Here is a 15,367-nt window from a genome sequence, read left to right on the forward strand (position 1 = left end):
TTTTATCAAGGTGACAAATGAAATTGAATTATTCCTCTGTAGTAATGTTGTCATCTTCCACCAAGTAGACAGCTTCCAGAGGGACAGAGAGAATAAGAGAGGACAGGAATATTGGGTGAACCTGCTCCAATGAGAAGACAGATCACTCTCACATTGACAGCCTTAATGAAAACACATTGAGCGCACATGCTGTGAGGATCCTTTGCCCTCCTAAATGGTTAGAAACAGGAACTATAATTTCCTTTATCACAAAGGAAGAATATGTATATGGTTGATTATGCTAGGCTGTGAGGTACATTCAAGAGTTGCAATTGTCACTGTGGGCTGGTGGGTCTCCAGCCAGTAGCTATATTGGTATCCACCTCTACAAAGACGAAATGGCGTGTTACAGTTGAGCCAGGTATAGCTTTTCTCTCTGTCAGAGGAAAATTCTGTCCTTCTATCTTTTAACTTGAAGGGATAATATTTGAAGAGTAATCGTTTTTTCGCATTCCTCCATCTTCTCCAATACCTCCCCACAATCCTAAATAGAAATTAGCATATAGGCTCACTTCCTATTGGGCATGAAAAGAGAGCCTGTCTTGGGTAATTCTGTCATCATCATTATTAAAAATAAATGTTTTGTTGTATTTCTTTAAGCTTATTCTCCAAAGAAGAAAAAGAAGAGTAAGGATGACATAAAGATAGTTTATCCTGTTGGTGACCAGGAAGCAAATAAAGGAGCATATGGTAATTTAATATTGTGATAAGAAATACCTTCTTTATTTCTTTCTTTATATCGTTCTGTGTTACTTCATGTTGTCCATTAGCGCTCATTGGATTAGACCAGGAACCCAAACAACAGCATAAATATCCTCCAAATAATATATTATCAAAAGTATAAGACTGTTAGAAATTGAGCAATATGAATTCTTCTCCCATATTAAATTTCCAGGGAAAAATTAAAGTATAAAAATTAAATCCCTTTGTCTTTATCCGTTAAATTCTAAAGAAAAAGTTTAAAATCTTTTCTTCCCTGAATGTGTAATTTGATTAGTCCCATAAAGTCTCTGGGATAAGACAGGGTTGCCTTAGCTGAGGCTGTCTTCCACTCAGGACTACTGAGGTTTACTTAATTCAGCTCTAAGCTTTAAAGACCAAAGATTTTTGAAGTCCAAAGATTTTTTGGTCCCATTTTTAAAGTCCAAAGATTTTTTTTTATAAAATATCAAAGTTACTTACAACACAATTATGACAACACCAGCCACATATCTACTAAATGTAGACAATAAAGCTAAATTCTCAGTCTCTAAAGCAGTTGTCTCATGCAGAATGATCTTCTAAAAGTCTAGTGTTGAATGCAGGCCAGACTGGTCTTACTGATGTCAAAAAAATCTCAGTGTTATTGGAGGAGAGGATGATAGATGGAAAATATGATTTTCAGCCTCACTAAGGTACCAGTCTATCTGTGACAGTTGTCCAGGTATCAAAACTATAAATTTAATTAAGCATAGTTGGGAGACAAAGACAAATTCTAAAACTATATTAATACATATCTTGGGGGGAGAGGATCTATTTCTACCCTCTAAGAGATTAGCAAGTGAATCATTCTTGTTTTGTGTGAATTTTAGAAATGTACAGTAGTGATATCACAATTCATTATATATTAAAAGTGCCCCTCTTTCCCATTCATCATAATCAAACCTCCTTAGTTTCCATCTCATCACTGAACTGAGTATGAACTCCATACAGTGTCACAACCTTTACATTCTTATGGGCAGTTTGCCCCCATGTTTCATAATTGGCAACTATCCAAACAGAGTTCAGAGGCCAGAATTCTCTATAGTTCCTGCTTCTGATCTTGTCTCTGTATTTTTTCATACTCATAAAAAGATCCTGAGGTAATTTATGTTGGTATTTAAATTACACTAAAGCAAAATGGAATTTTTTATATAATTGCATGAATTTTAACACACGTATGAATTTGTATGACCTCTACCACAATCACGTGAGAACATTTACAACATTCCAAAAATGTCCTTTTGCAGTCACACCATATTCCCTCCCACTAATAAGCCCAGGAAACCACTGATATGTTCTCCATCACTATAGTTCTTTTTCCTTTGGAAAATGCCTTGTAAATGGAATCATATGGTATTTGACCTTTTGATAATTGCTCCTTTCAGCATGCCTTTGAAATTCTTTCAAATCATTTCATTTGTCAATAGTTGACTCCTTTTTATTGCTGAGTAGTAGTCCATTGTGTGTATGTACCAGGCTTATTTATGCATACATCAGTTGAAGGAAATTTGGTTGTTTCCAGATTTTGGTGATTATGAATAGAAAGATCAGAAGTATACATTAAGCTTTTTGTGTGAACAAGGAATTGTTGTATATGTTTAAGTTTATAGAGAATTGCCCAACTGTTTTCCAGAGTGGCTATAGCATTTTGCATTCCCTGTTTGCTATGCATCCTTGTAGCTGTTGGGATTATCAGTAGTTTTTATTTTAGTCATTCTAATAGATGTAACGGTATCTCATTGTGGTTTTCATTTGTATTTGCCTGATGGCTAATGATGATGAATATCTTTTCATATGCTGTTTGCCTTTTGTAAATCCTGCCTGTTGAAGCTTTATGCTCTGTTCAGTTTTGGGAGTTATTTGTATATTCTGAGTATAAGTATTTTTCAGGTGTGTGACTTGCAAATATTTTCTCTCAGTCTGTAACTTGCCTTTTAATTTTCTGTTTGTTTCTGATTGATCAGTGTGTCTCCCCCTTTGCCCATATTGCACTGTGTTTGATTACTGTAGCTTGTTATTAAAATGTAGTATAATTCCAGCAACTTTATTTTTCTTCAAAAATTTTATGGATATTTTAATTCATTTACCTAAGTATAAATTTTATACTCAGCTTTACTGCAAAAATTATGCCAGGATTTTTGAATAAAGTATATTAAATCAATCTATAGATCGATTTAAGGGGGAAAGAAATCTTTACAGGGTCCTTCTAATCAAGGACGTTTAGGTCGTCCTTGATTTCTTTCATAAGTGTTTTGTAGTTTTCAGTATAGAAATCTTGTATATGTTGTGTTATATGTATACATAAGTGCTTCATTTTTGGTACTGTTGTACATGGTATTTTCTAAGTTTGATTTCCAATTGTCCATGGCTATTGTTTTTACTATGCCTCTTTGTACAGATTTTTTAGTGGTTGTTCTAAGTAACAGTGTACTTACTTAGCTTATCACAGTCAACCCTAACTAGATATTCTACCTCTTTATGCAGAATGTGGAAACCTTACCACTATGTATATCTCCTTACTCCTCTCCCCTTTGTTATAGTTATCTTATGTATTACATGTACATATACCAAACAGCCACTCAGAGTAATCATCATTTAAGTGACTAAACAGGTGAAGAACGTCCTATCATATTTACTCAAATAATTAACATTTTGGTCGCCTGTTAATTCCTGATGTTTCTGGTCCCACGTTTGTTTCTGGTATCATTTTCCTTCAGTCTGTAGAACTTCCCTTAGCATCTCTTTTAGAACAAATTATCTGGCACTGAATTATCTTAGTTTTCCTTCACCTGAGAGTATTTTTATTTTATCTTCATTCCTGAATTATCCTATTTACCCTTGATATCGAATTATAAGTTGTCAGCCTTTTTTTTTCCCAAAATACACTTTAAAACATGGTTCTGATGGACATAGATAACATTATTAAGGTATTTTAATATAATTGATATGATATTGTATACAGTGTTTTGTGACTTGCTTTTTATACTCAGCATTATATTTCAAAAGTTTTACCTATGTATTGTCTGAAATTTTACTTCCTTTCAGTACTAATCCTATCCCAGTGTGTGAATATCCCATTGTGTAAATATACCACAATTTAATATGTTTTTCTTTTGATGGAAATATCTGTTATTTGAACAATATTTCACCAAACATTCTATACATATATATCTCCTGGTATTCATGGACAGGTGATTCTCTAGGGGTTAAATGCCTCGATATGAGATTTCTGGGTCATGTTCTCTCTTCTGAGAAATTATTTTTTCAAATCTCTTGTCCATTTTCCTATTGGGTTATTTTTCTTTCTTTTACAGATTTGAAAGATTTTTTTGGTCACACACTCTATTATATACATACATATGGTATAGCAATATCTTCTTCCAATTTGTAATTTCTTTCTATTCTTTTTTTATCTTTTGATGTACAGAAGTTCTTAGTTCAGTATAATGAAATTTTACATTTTTCCTTATAGTTTGTATATTTTGTTACTTTTTATTTGAGGTTCATTTCTATGAGTTCTCTTTGATATGGCAAAGACATTAATATTTTGTCTTATTTGTGGCACATATTTCCATAATTTTGTTAATGACATTTTTTAGCCTTATTAAACATTTCAAACATAAGCAAAAGCCAACAGAATCCTTATGTGCCTATCTTTCAACTTCAGCAACTCATGGACAGTTTTGTTTTGTCTATGCCCCCAACTTCTCCCTGCTGCCATATTGTTTTAAAGCACATCCCACACATATTATTTAATCCATCAACATATCAATATGTACCTAAAAGATAAGGATTATTTTTTTAATGTGTAAGCACAATACCATGATCACATTGCACAAATAATAATTCCTTAATGTAATCAAATATGTAATCACAATTCAGCTTTCCAGTAATCTCATAAATGTCACAAAAGTATTTTGACGTTACTTTGAATCTACATTGACACATACTGCGATAGTTTGTATGTCTTTTGAGTCTTTTAATCTATAGGTTCTCCTTCCATATATTCCTCTCCTTCCCTCCCTCCCTCCCTCCTCCTCTTTAAAATTAGTTTATTTGTTGAAGAAATTGAGTTGCTTGTCTTGGTGACTCCTCAGTGACTGAATTTTTGCTGATTGCATCTATATGGTATATGTTATTTCTTCTGTATTTCTTGTAAAGTATTAGTTAAATCTATGCACTTTCAGGTTCAGTTTCTTTAGCAAGACTGATGCATACATGATGGTGTATCTTTCCATCAGGAGGCACATAATATTGCATTGTCTTTCTCTTTGTGATATTAGCAGCCATTTATGTTCAAGGCCTTGATCCACAAATTAATTATGGGTTACAAAATTGGGATAGTTTTCCTTCTTCGTAAACTAGCTAGAAAATTTCTAATAAAAAGAAACTTTCCCCTAACTACTGTTTGGTTACATTGTGATACAGGATACTTGAGAAAAGCAGACTGATGCTTAATATGTTACCATCATTTATTAGTTTTCAAAATAATGAATTGTTTCAGTAGCATCTTCTAACAGTGAGCAATTAGTTTTGTTTTGTTTCATTATGAATTCACAGATTTATATAAATCTTATGTGCTTAAAAATTGCTATTACTGTGCTTACTAATGTTGAAATTGTGACAGCTCTGGCCAGTGAGAGCCCCTTCAAGATAACTCTCGAGTCCTTTTTGACACAACCCTAGTGATTTTTCTTAGCTTCCTTGCTATCTGAGGACTATCCAAGCTTATCTTGTACACATTCAGTTGTTTCAACACCAATGAGTTTCATTGGTATCTTTGAGAAGATGAAGTAATCATATATAGTTGGACCTATTTCTGGACATGCTCTTTTCTTTTATTGGTCTATTTGTCCTTATGTGAGTATATTCAATAGCATTCTCTTAATTACTGTAGCTTTATAATAAGTCTTGAAATTTGGCAGTTTGAGTTCTCCAACATTTGTTATTCTTCTAAGTTGACTTGGTTGTTCTAGGGCCTTTGCATTTCCATAGAAATTTTATTTTTTTTATTGAAGTATAGTAGATTTACAATATTCCAGTAATTTCAGGTGTACAGCATAATGATTCAGGGTTTTTTTGGCAGATTATATTCCATTATAGGTTATTACAAGATACTGAGTATAATTCCCTGTGCTATACAGTAAGTCCTTGTTGCTTATCTATTTTATGAATATAGTTTGTATCCATTAATCCCATACTAATTTGTCCCTTCCTTATTCCTTCTCCCCTTTGGTAATCATCAAGTTTGTTTTCTAAGTCTGTGAGTCCGTTTCTGTTTTGTATAGATTCATTTGTATTATTTTTTAGATTCTACATATAAGTGATATCATACAGTATTTGTCTTTCTGTGTCTGACTTAATGCACTAAGCATAATATTCTCTAGGTCCATCCATGTTACTACAAACAGCAATATTTCATTATTTTTTATGGTTGCATAATATTCTGTGTGTGTGTGTATACACATACATGATACACCACATCTTCTTAAGCCAATCATTTGTTGATGGGCACTTGGGTTATGTCCATGTCTTGACTATTGTAAATAGCAGTGCTGTGAACATTGGCAGGTATGTATCTCTTCAGCTCTCCAATTTCTACAACATAGTCAGCTGGGATTTTATTTGGGTTCACCTTTCATTTCTTCTTCTTGCTGGCCGGGACCTCCAGAACAGTGCTGAACAAAATGGTGATTGTGTACATCCTGATCTTGTTCTAAAATATAAGGCTAAGTGATCAATATAAATTAGAATATAGTTCTGGAGATTTGAAGATAGCTTTTGTCAAAGGAAGGACATACCCTCATACTCCTCATTCACTAAGAAGTTTCATCCTGAATGGGTGTTGAATTTTATCAAGTTTTTCCTTTCATCTTTGAGATAATCGTCTACATTTCCTCCTCTTTTCTCTTACTGTGTTAAGTTACTTTGGCTTATTTTTGAATGATAAACTAACCCTGCATTCTTGGAATAAGCCTCGCTTATTCATTATGTATTATCTGTTATGGTATATTGTTAGATTCAATTTATTTATAGATTTTGCATCTTTATTCATAGGAGGATATTGACTGAGTTTTTCTTTTCTTGTAATACCTTGTAATGATTTTTATATATGAGTGATTCTGGTCTCAAAGTATGAGTTGGGAGAGGAGTGTACTCCTCTTCAATTTTCTGGATGAATTTGTGTAGAATTAGTGTAAATTCTTCCTTTGGTATTTTGTGTAATTCAGAAGTAAAGTCTTTTGAGCCTGGAGTTTTCTTTGTAGAAATGTTTTTAACTATATATTCCATTTCTTTAATAGATATGAGTTGCTTCATATTTTCTGTTTATTCATGAGTGAGATTTGACTGTTTTTGAGGAAAATCTGTCCCTTTCATATAAGTTTAATTTATTGCTATACATTTTCATAATCTGTTATTTTTAGTATTATCTATAGACAGTTATGCTGTTATCTCTAATTTCCCTGATGATGGAAATTTGTGTCTTCTCTTTTTCCTGATCAATCTGGCTTTATCAGTTTTATTGAACTTCTCAAGGAGTCAAATATTAGTTTTTCTCTCTTGTTTTTCTATTTCTTTTTCACTTTGATCTTTACTTATTTCCTTTCTTCTGCTTACTAAGTGTTGACAAGGATGTGGGAGAATTTAAACTCTGACGCACTGCTGAATGGTATGAAATGGTACAGCCACTTGGGAAAACAGTTTGGCATTTCATAAAAGTTAGACATATACGTACCATATGACCCAGCCATTCTACTACTAGGTATTTACCCAATAGAAATGAAAAAGTATGCCCACACAAAAACTTGGGCAGGTAAGTTCATAAATATTTGTAAGTTGCCAAAACTGGAAACAACCCAAACAACAGGTGAATAGATAAAGAATGGTAGCATATCCATACAATGGAATACTTCTCAGAAATTTTTAAAAAAGGAATGAATTATTAAAACATACAATACTGAGTGAAAGAAGACAGGCAAAAAATACTATATATCACATATTATATGATCCCATTCATATAAAATTCTAGAAAATTCAGATTAATCTTGTGTAAGAGGTACAGAGCAGTGTTGTCTGAGGATGGGAAGAAAGAGATAAATGGATTACAAAGGTGGATGAGAAAACTTTCAGGGGTATTAGAAATTTTATTTTGGTTGCAGTGATGGCTTCACAGTTATAGATGTATTTTTAAATTGAGGAAACCATTCAAGTTAAATAATTAAGTTATAATTAAGTTATAATTAAACCACTATAATCAAACCAAACAATTATAATTAAACCATCAAATTATACTTCAGTGAGTTCTTTTAAAAAATACACTGTTTCTTTCATTTACTTTTAGGACCCTTTGTAAACACCATTCATCAGTCTCTAAGTAGTTCAAAGAATATTGCCAAAAAATCAGTACCTTCTGTTGGTCAGCCAGATGTACAAGATAATGATATTGAACAAAAGGTATGAAATTATGTCTCAAGCTTCTGTATGGTGATTATTAATTTATCTAGTTAACTTTTACTTCTGTGAACCGTCTCCCTCTCTAGCATGTTACGGATTGGTTAGGGATATTAGGATCTATTCATGAGAACTGATCCCTTTCCCTACATGTGTTGAGTTACCTTTGTGCTCAACTCACTCACTCTCATTAGCAGAAACTAATCCAAACAAACATTTAGCAATTGCAATATCTAATATTTATTGAGCATCTACTGTTGGCCAAAGCCCTGTGACTTTTTCCTGAAGGAAGGGAAAATGAATAAATTGGTCACATAGGATACAAAGAAGAATAAGACATAATCTTTCCCCTTGAGGACTCATTGTCTAATGGGGCAGACAGATACAAAAATGTAAATTACAATTACAGTAAATTGAGAGTCTGGGATGATAAATTTTATTTTGATTCTAAGCAGTGTGTTTTTAAAGCATTAGATTGGATTAGAATAGGTTGGATTGTATTTCCCTGAAACAAACTGAATGACTAAACGTTTTAGAACCAACCACTAAATAGATTACCATGTCTTTAAACAAAATATGGAGTACTAGAAAAGGGTAAAGTTTGTATGTGGCTGCATATTAAACTCAATTTTGAACTAGTGAAATTTGAGATCCCTGTGGAAGGTGTCCTAGGATGTTGGTAATAAGTATTGTCCCTGAGACAATTTTCATGAGAGAGTTAGAAGATAAAAGGGAAGAAAATCTGTATTAATTTGGTTGATTGGTAGAAGGCAAAATCTCTTTCAGAAGTGAAGTTACTAATGAATGTTTTTATCTTTAATGTTGTACCATATAGAAGGATGGAGAGACAAATGAAAAATCAAGTATTTTTGATAATAGAGGTAAGAAAATAAGAAACATTCATAATTGTTCTGTTGTTTGTTAAGTACCTAATTATGGTTTCACCATATGGTTTCTCAAGTTACTTGTTATACCATGGATTATAAAAACCATGGTTATTTTGGAAAATAAAGCATGGTATAAAACTGTTTATGAATTTTGATGTTATAATTAGCCTATATGTTTGAAAGATTGCTTGATAAGTATGACTTTTGAAATTTGCAAAGTGTGGAAAAGTTAGAGTCTCTGCTGTAGCTGTTTATAGTGATAGGTAGAGTAAGGTACTGACATACTATGGTTCAGTAGGTTATAATACAGAGAAATATCCCCAGGAAGGTCCTCATACTGCACTGCCATCTATTCCCCACAGACAATACATCCTATTTCCCATCTCCCCTTGAGTGGAATATACAATAACTAAGTTTTTCTGCACCTTGTTATATTTTTGGAAGTCACTAAAAACACTCTCATGCAAAACCTATATACACACATAGAAAATACTAGACACCTCCATCCAGTGGCCATTGACCACCTCAAATTCAATACAAAAATCAAAATTTTCAACTTCTTGATCCTTCTGTTTTTACCCAGGCACAAAACTTGACTTATCTTTGACTCTTCCTCTTTCTTGAATTTTGTATGCCAAAGTTGCCACTCTCTGTCTAATCTACCTCCTTCATTCCTCTTTCCCTCTCTTTTGCATTCCCACAGCTGCTGCCTTTCTTTCCTCCATCCTTGACTGTTTCAGTAACCTTCCTCCAACTTCTTCTTCCTCTTTTTAATCCACCCTACATTTTGGTGTAAAGCAATCTTCCTAAAACACAGTTTTGGTTATTCCCCTATTCAAGTTGTGAATGGTTTTCTGTCTCAGACTGAATGAAATGCAGACAGTTAAATCTGCCAGTGGTTTGTTGTTAGTGATAGGGATTAAGCTGGCATAATATTAAATAAATTAGGATCAGAGGTTAAGAATCTCAGACTTGCTCCTGAGGGCAGTGGTGAACCACTGGAAATTTGTAGGCACTAAACATCAAAAAAGGTCATGTTATTCTTAGAGATACTTCCTTAACTCAGGTAAATCCCTGATTGGTGTATTCCAGTGATTGTGGCAGCTCAGCAGGGAGAACATTGGATCAGTTCTATTCATTAACTTTCACCCTTGTTCCAGCAATATTATCTTTTCATATGTAAAAGTATCTCATCTTTCTCCAGGAGAGATACATGTCTCAGCTCAAGATTCAATTATTTCAGCTCAGAATTCAGCTACAAGAAGTTTTCCCAGATCTTCACAGTCTTATGTGTGTCCTTCAAAGGATGAGGTATATATTTCTTTTGACCCAAATGCAAACAATAAATGAAGTACAATCATATGATCATCATTCGTATAAAAATTCACTCATGAAATGACAATACAGAACAACTTCAGTCCCTGAAATTAATCATACCATAATAAAATTTTAATAGCTCTAGGATAGTCTTCCCAAATATAAGCTACAGCATGTTGTTTACAGTACATACGTGCAGCCTTCAGAGGAAGTATCAAATTAGGCTTCTCTGATTGGGCTTTGACTAGTACTGATGGATTGTTCAGAGACAGACATACCGTCTCTCCCCATTTCCTTTTGACCAGTGAACAGTTACTTGCTGCTGAAAAGTTACCAGCAAAAATTCAGGGTGCGGCTTCTGCATATAACATAGATATATAGACATTTTTCTCTGTGCATTGCCAGCTTGCTATTGTAGGAGTCAAAACCACATCTTCCATTCCATTAGTAACACAGTGTTAACTGTATCAACGGTGCTAAAAAGTTAACATGGTTTGAAAGAGATTTCAGTAAACTGGAAATTTATTAAATTCTTTCCAAATGAATTCTATTTGATTAGGGTAGAAAGTGGCATCTTCTGTGTCCTCTAATGCATAATGATTGACAGGCTACATTATACATAGCTCATAAATGTAGTATGTTTACTATAATACGCTTTTCTGTAGCACAGTTTTATTATAAACAAGTATTTTACATTTCAGTGTTCTACTATGTTAATATCCACAGTAAGCATGAAAAAGAAATTTCTTAACAACTCTGACATTTAAAGTCCTCATATTGCCCAACAGATGTCAAAGACTATGTCATATACTAAAAACCAAACCAAAACAACAACAAAAAAAATGAAAAACTTCCTTAAAAACAGTCTATAAATTTTATTATGGACCTTTTTTGAGTAATATGTGTATTCTTAAATTTGCCATCCGTATTTCTCTAAAATGAATATTAAATGCCCACAAATATCTAATTTATTATAATAAATACTATGAGAATTTTATTATGATAAGTCTCACATCCTGTTTCCAACATGTTGTGCAAAGCCTACCACTGTCAGAAAATGTATTTCTGGTGGCCTGTGTTCAGCTCTCAGATCTGGGAATAAAAGAGTCTATTGCAGGAATTCCCTGGTAGTCCAGTGGTTAGGACTTGGCACTTTCACTGCTGGGGGCCTGAGTTCCATCCCTGGTTTAGGAGCTAAGATCCCACAAAGCACGTGGTGCAGCCAAAAGAAAAAAAGTCTATTGCACTGGATTTTCTGCTCTGAAAGCCAAATCCTCATATATTCAGAGAATCTGCTCTCTGCCTTCCAGCTCTGCTTAGCCTTTTATTCTTTTTTTAGCCTTGTTAAAAAATACACCTATTCATTTGTCCCATTGAGTTAACTTCCTTACTAATCAGTGCACTCCAAAGATAATTTAACAATAAATAATATTGTACAGAAAAGAGTTAACATAACAGGCTTGGGACTGCTGTCTTTGTAGAGGCCTGCTTGCAAGATTGGCCTATGGCTAGTGTTTGGGAACTTGGCTTTTCTAACATTCCCTAACCGATATGAAAATTTCCATATCGAATGGGTGGGTGCATGTACGTAGATTCTGCAAACAATGTGATTTTCACTGAACATCTTATTTCCTTTTGGGGGGCTAGAATTTCAGATATGCACTAGGCAGAGGATGTCTTCATGACCAGCCTTCAATAAAAACCTTCAGTGCTGAGTTTCTAATGGATTTCTCAGGCTGAAACATTGCACACATGTTGCTGCATTTTTTATTGCTGGAGAAAAGAGCATGTTCAAATGTGTCTTTTTATAGGAGGGAGAGAACATAAGGAAGACTATGACTGGATTTTTAGAGACTCCTCTTATGTCTTTCCCCCTTATTTATCCTATAGTGTATCCTTTTACCGTAATAAATATTAGATGTGAGTACAACTGTATTCTGAGTCCCATGAGTCTTAGAAAATTACCTTATGTGTGTATAGTCTTGTGGCCCTCCTATAATATAATATAACTGTGAACTTTTGAATTCTGTAAATAATAGATGTAATATAACCATCAAAAATGTGTGCATTTCTAAAAAAAAATGACATTTAAGAGTTCTCAGAATCTTAAATCTCTGTATTTAAAATATATAAATAATAATTGATGTTCAGATCCTGGAAAAAAAAATCCTTTGAGAATGTTTGTTTTGCTGTTTGGATTATGTAGAAGGAGATAAATCCTGATTGGAATGAAAGATCAAAGAGACCAAGCTACTTCTGTGAATCAGGTAAACGTCAGCAACAGCTATTGAGTAAGTTGTGCAGTCTATTAATTCATTCTTTCAACTAACATTTATTGAGCTCCTGATTCATGCCAGGTATGGTGTTAAAGACTGAACAAAGAAAACCCATGGTTCTTACCCAGGGCTGTTACAGTGTAGTAAGGAGATAATCATGCCAATAACCACAACCCAATATGATAAGTACAATAAAGAAAGTAGGTGTGTGTACAAATCAGAAGAAGTATAGGGAAGACAGAGCCTAGGTCTGCCTGGGGTCCTCAGAGAAGCCTTTACAGAATAAGTCATACTTAAGACATGAAGGATGAGAAGGAATTTTCTATTTTAATTTTGGGAAAATTGATAATTTTTAATGTTAATTGTTCTCTTTCTTTGAGTATTGAATGCCTTTCTATTTGTTTAGAAGTTGTCTTGAATATTGTTTTATTATATACATATATATATGACACATAAATATGTGATTCACGATAAATATTGGTTTTGTGCTTAAGTTTATTCCTAAGTAATTTTATCACCTTTGCCACTTTCATAAATATGTTCCCACATTCATGTATAAATAGATTCCTAATGCTAAAGAAACACTGTAAAGTTTTTCATCTTGTATCCAATTACCTTACCAAAATCTCCTGTTAATTTTAATACTTTTGCTAATATCTCTTGTTTTTTCTTAATAAACGATTACATGAGAGAATTTTTTAAATTCCCAAATGTTGGTACTCATTTTAATAATCTGTCTAAATATAGTTACTGGAACTTCCAATATTAAGTGGCATGGTAGTTAACAATATGACTGTTAAATTCTGGGTTTTACTTGAAATAGTTTTGGTGTTTTGCCATTAGGCTATTTGCTGTTGGTTTTGGTAAATAATACTTTATTATCTTTAAATAGTGTTTTCTCCTATCTTATGGCTGAAGATGAAATTACAAATTTTATTTATGAAATAAAATTATTAATTTTTGAAAAATCTTTTCTAGTACCTATTGATATAATCATGATATGTACTTCTTTGATTTATAAGGATTATGTTGATAGATTCTATCATATACTATTTTCCCATTTCAGAAATAAATCACACTCGTCATATTATACTTTTGTGTATTCTCTAAGCTGAAGTAAAACATATAATCAGAAAAGACTACAAAATAATATACAGCTCAGTGAATTCTCACAAAGCAAAACACCCATGAAACCACAATGTAGACCGAGAAATAGAACATTGGAAATACAGGAGAAGGCCTCATTATACTCACTCCCAATCAATATTCTCCTCTGCAGATACTGTCATTATCTTGATTTCTGATATTATAGTTTATATATCCATTTGTGTATATTTGTGCAGTTTCTTATTATCAAGCCAATACTCCACTGTCCTAATTACAAAAGCCTTGTAATAAATCTTGATATCCAGTAGAGCAGCTAGAGTATTGACTACTTGACTATTCTTAGCCCTTTGCCTTTCCATATAAATTTTTAAAAGAGCTTGTTGAGTTCCAAAAAAAAAAAAATCTTAATGAGATTTTTTATTGGAATGCCATTAATCTGGAGATCAGTTTCAGGAGAATTTCATCTTTAAAGTATTAGATCTTCCAGTCCAAGAACATGCGTAACTTTCCATTAATTTCTCTCACTAATGTTTATACTTTTGTGTCTTAAATATTTTTCATTAGATTTATTCCTAGGAACTTGATTTTTTATGATATTTTAAAGAATATCTTTTAAATTTGTATTTTATAATTATTGATGCTCTGATGAAATAAAACTAAGTTTTCTATATTTGTCAGAAACCTGGGTAACCTCAGTTATCATTACTAATAATTTATCTACAGATTATTTTAGACTTTCTACATATATAATAATGTTTTCTACAAATGTCAGCTTTATCTCTTCCTTTCCAATCCTATAGCTATTTTTCTTGACTTCTTAAACTGTCTAGTATCATTAGTGTGTGTTGAATAAGACATTTTTTTGTTCCCAATCTGAGAGAGAATACTTAACATTTTGTAATTAAGAAGAATGCCTGCTGATTATTTTTTATAGGTCTCAACATATTAAGGACATTGTCTTAAATCCTTACCCTGCTAAGATCTTTCATTATGAATGGATGTTGAGTTTTGTTCAATTGGATTTTGTTTTTGTTTCACAATTACTGAGATGATTATATGACTTTTCTCCTTTATTCTGTTAATGAATTATGTTCGTTTTTTAAAATGTTGCTCCAGACTTTTCTTCAAATAATAATCATTTGATCGTTATGTATTATTCTTTTTCTATGCACCTTGATTCAATCTGCTTGTTTTGTTTTACAATTTTTCCTTATATAGTCATAACAGCAATTGGCCTATAATTTTCTCTTCTCATAATATCTTTTTTAACATAAAGGTTGTATTATCTTTATAAGTGTTCCATCCTTTATTTTCTTCTGGAAGACCTAGGTAGAATATTGGGGTAATTTTTTCCTTAAACATTTTGTAGAATTTACTGGTGACACTATCTGGGCTAGGAGTTACTTTGTTAGGTAGCTCTTAATTACAATTAAACAGTTTAAAATATAGGATCATTTAGTTGTTAGTCTAGTAATTTACCATTTTCTAGAAATTTATCAATTTGCCTAAGTTTCCAAATGTATTAGCATAAAATTATTCATATCTTGT

At 32.7% G+C, this 15,367-nt stretch overlaps 1 protein-coding gene across 1 annotated transcript in view; it reads left to right on the top strand.

Annotated features, from left to right (window-relative positions):
- FSIP2 (fibrous sheath interacting protein 2) overlaps positions 1-15,367 on the top strand; it is a gene marked incomplete at both ends in the record, with an annotated part of 126,543 nt that overhangs the window by 22,486 nt on the left and 88,690 nt on the right. The window contains 2 exons of the mRNA XM_081241752.1: positions 8,123-8,235; positions 9,068-9,113. Coding sequence (XP_081097878.1) covers positions 8,123-8,235; positions 9,068-9,113 — 159 coding nt within the window. The remainder of the gene's footprint in view (positions 1-8,122; positions 8,236-9,067; positions 9,114-15,367) is intronic.

Source organism: Mesoplodon bidens (genome assembly GCF_964165515.1).
Source record: "Mesoplodon bidens genome assembly, chromosome: 8".
Lineage (NCBI taxonomy): Eukaryota > Metazoa > Chordata > Mammalia > Artiodactyla > Ziphiidae > Mesoplodon > Mesoplodon bidens.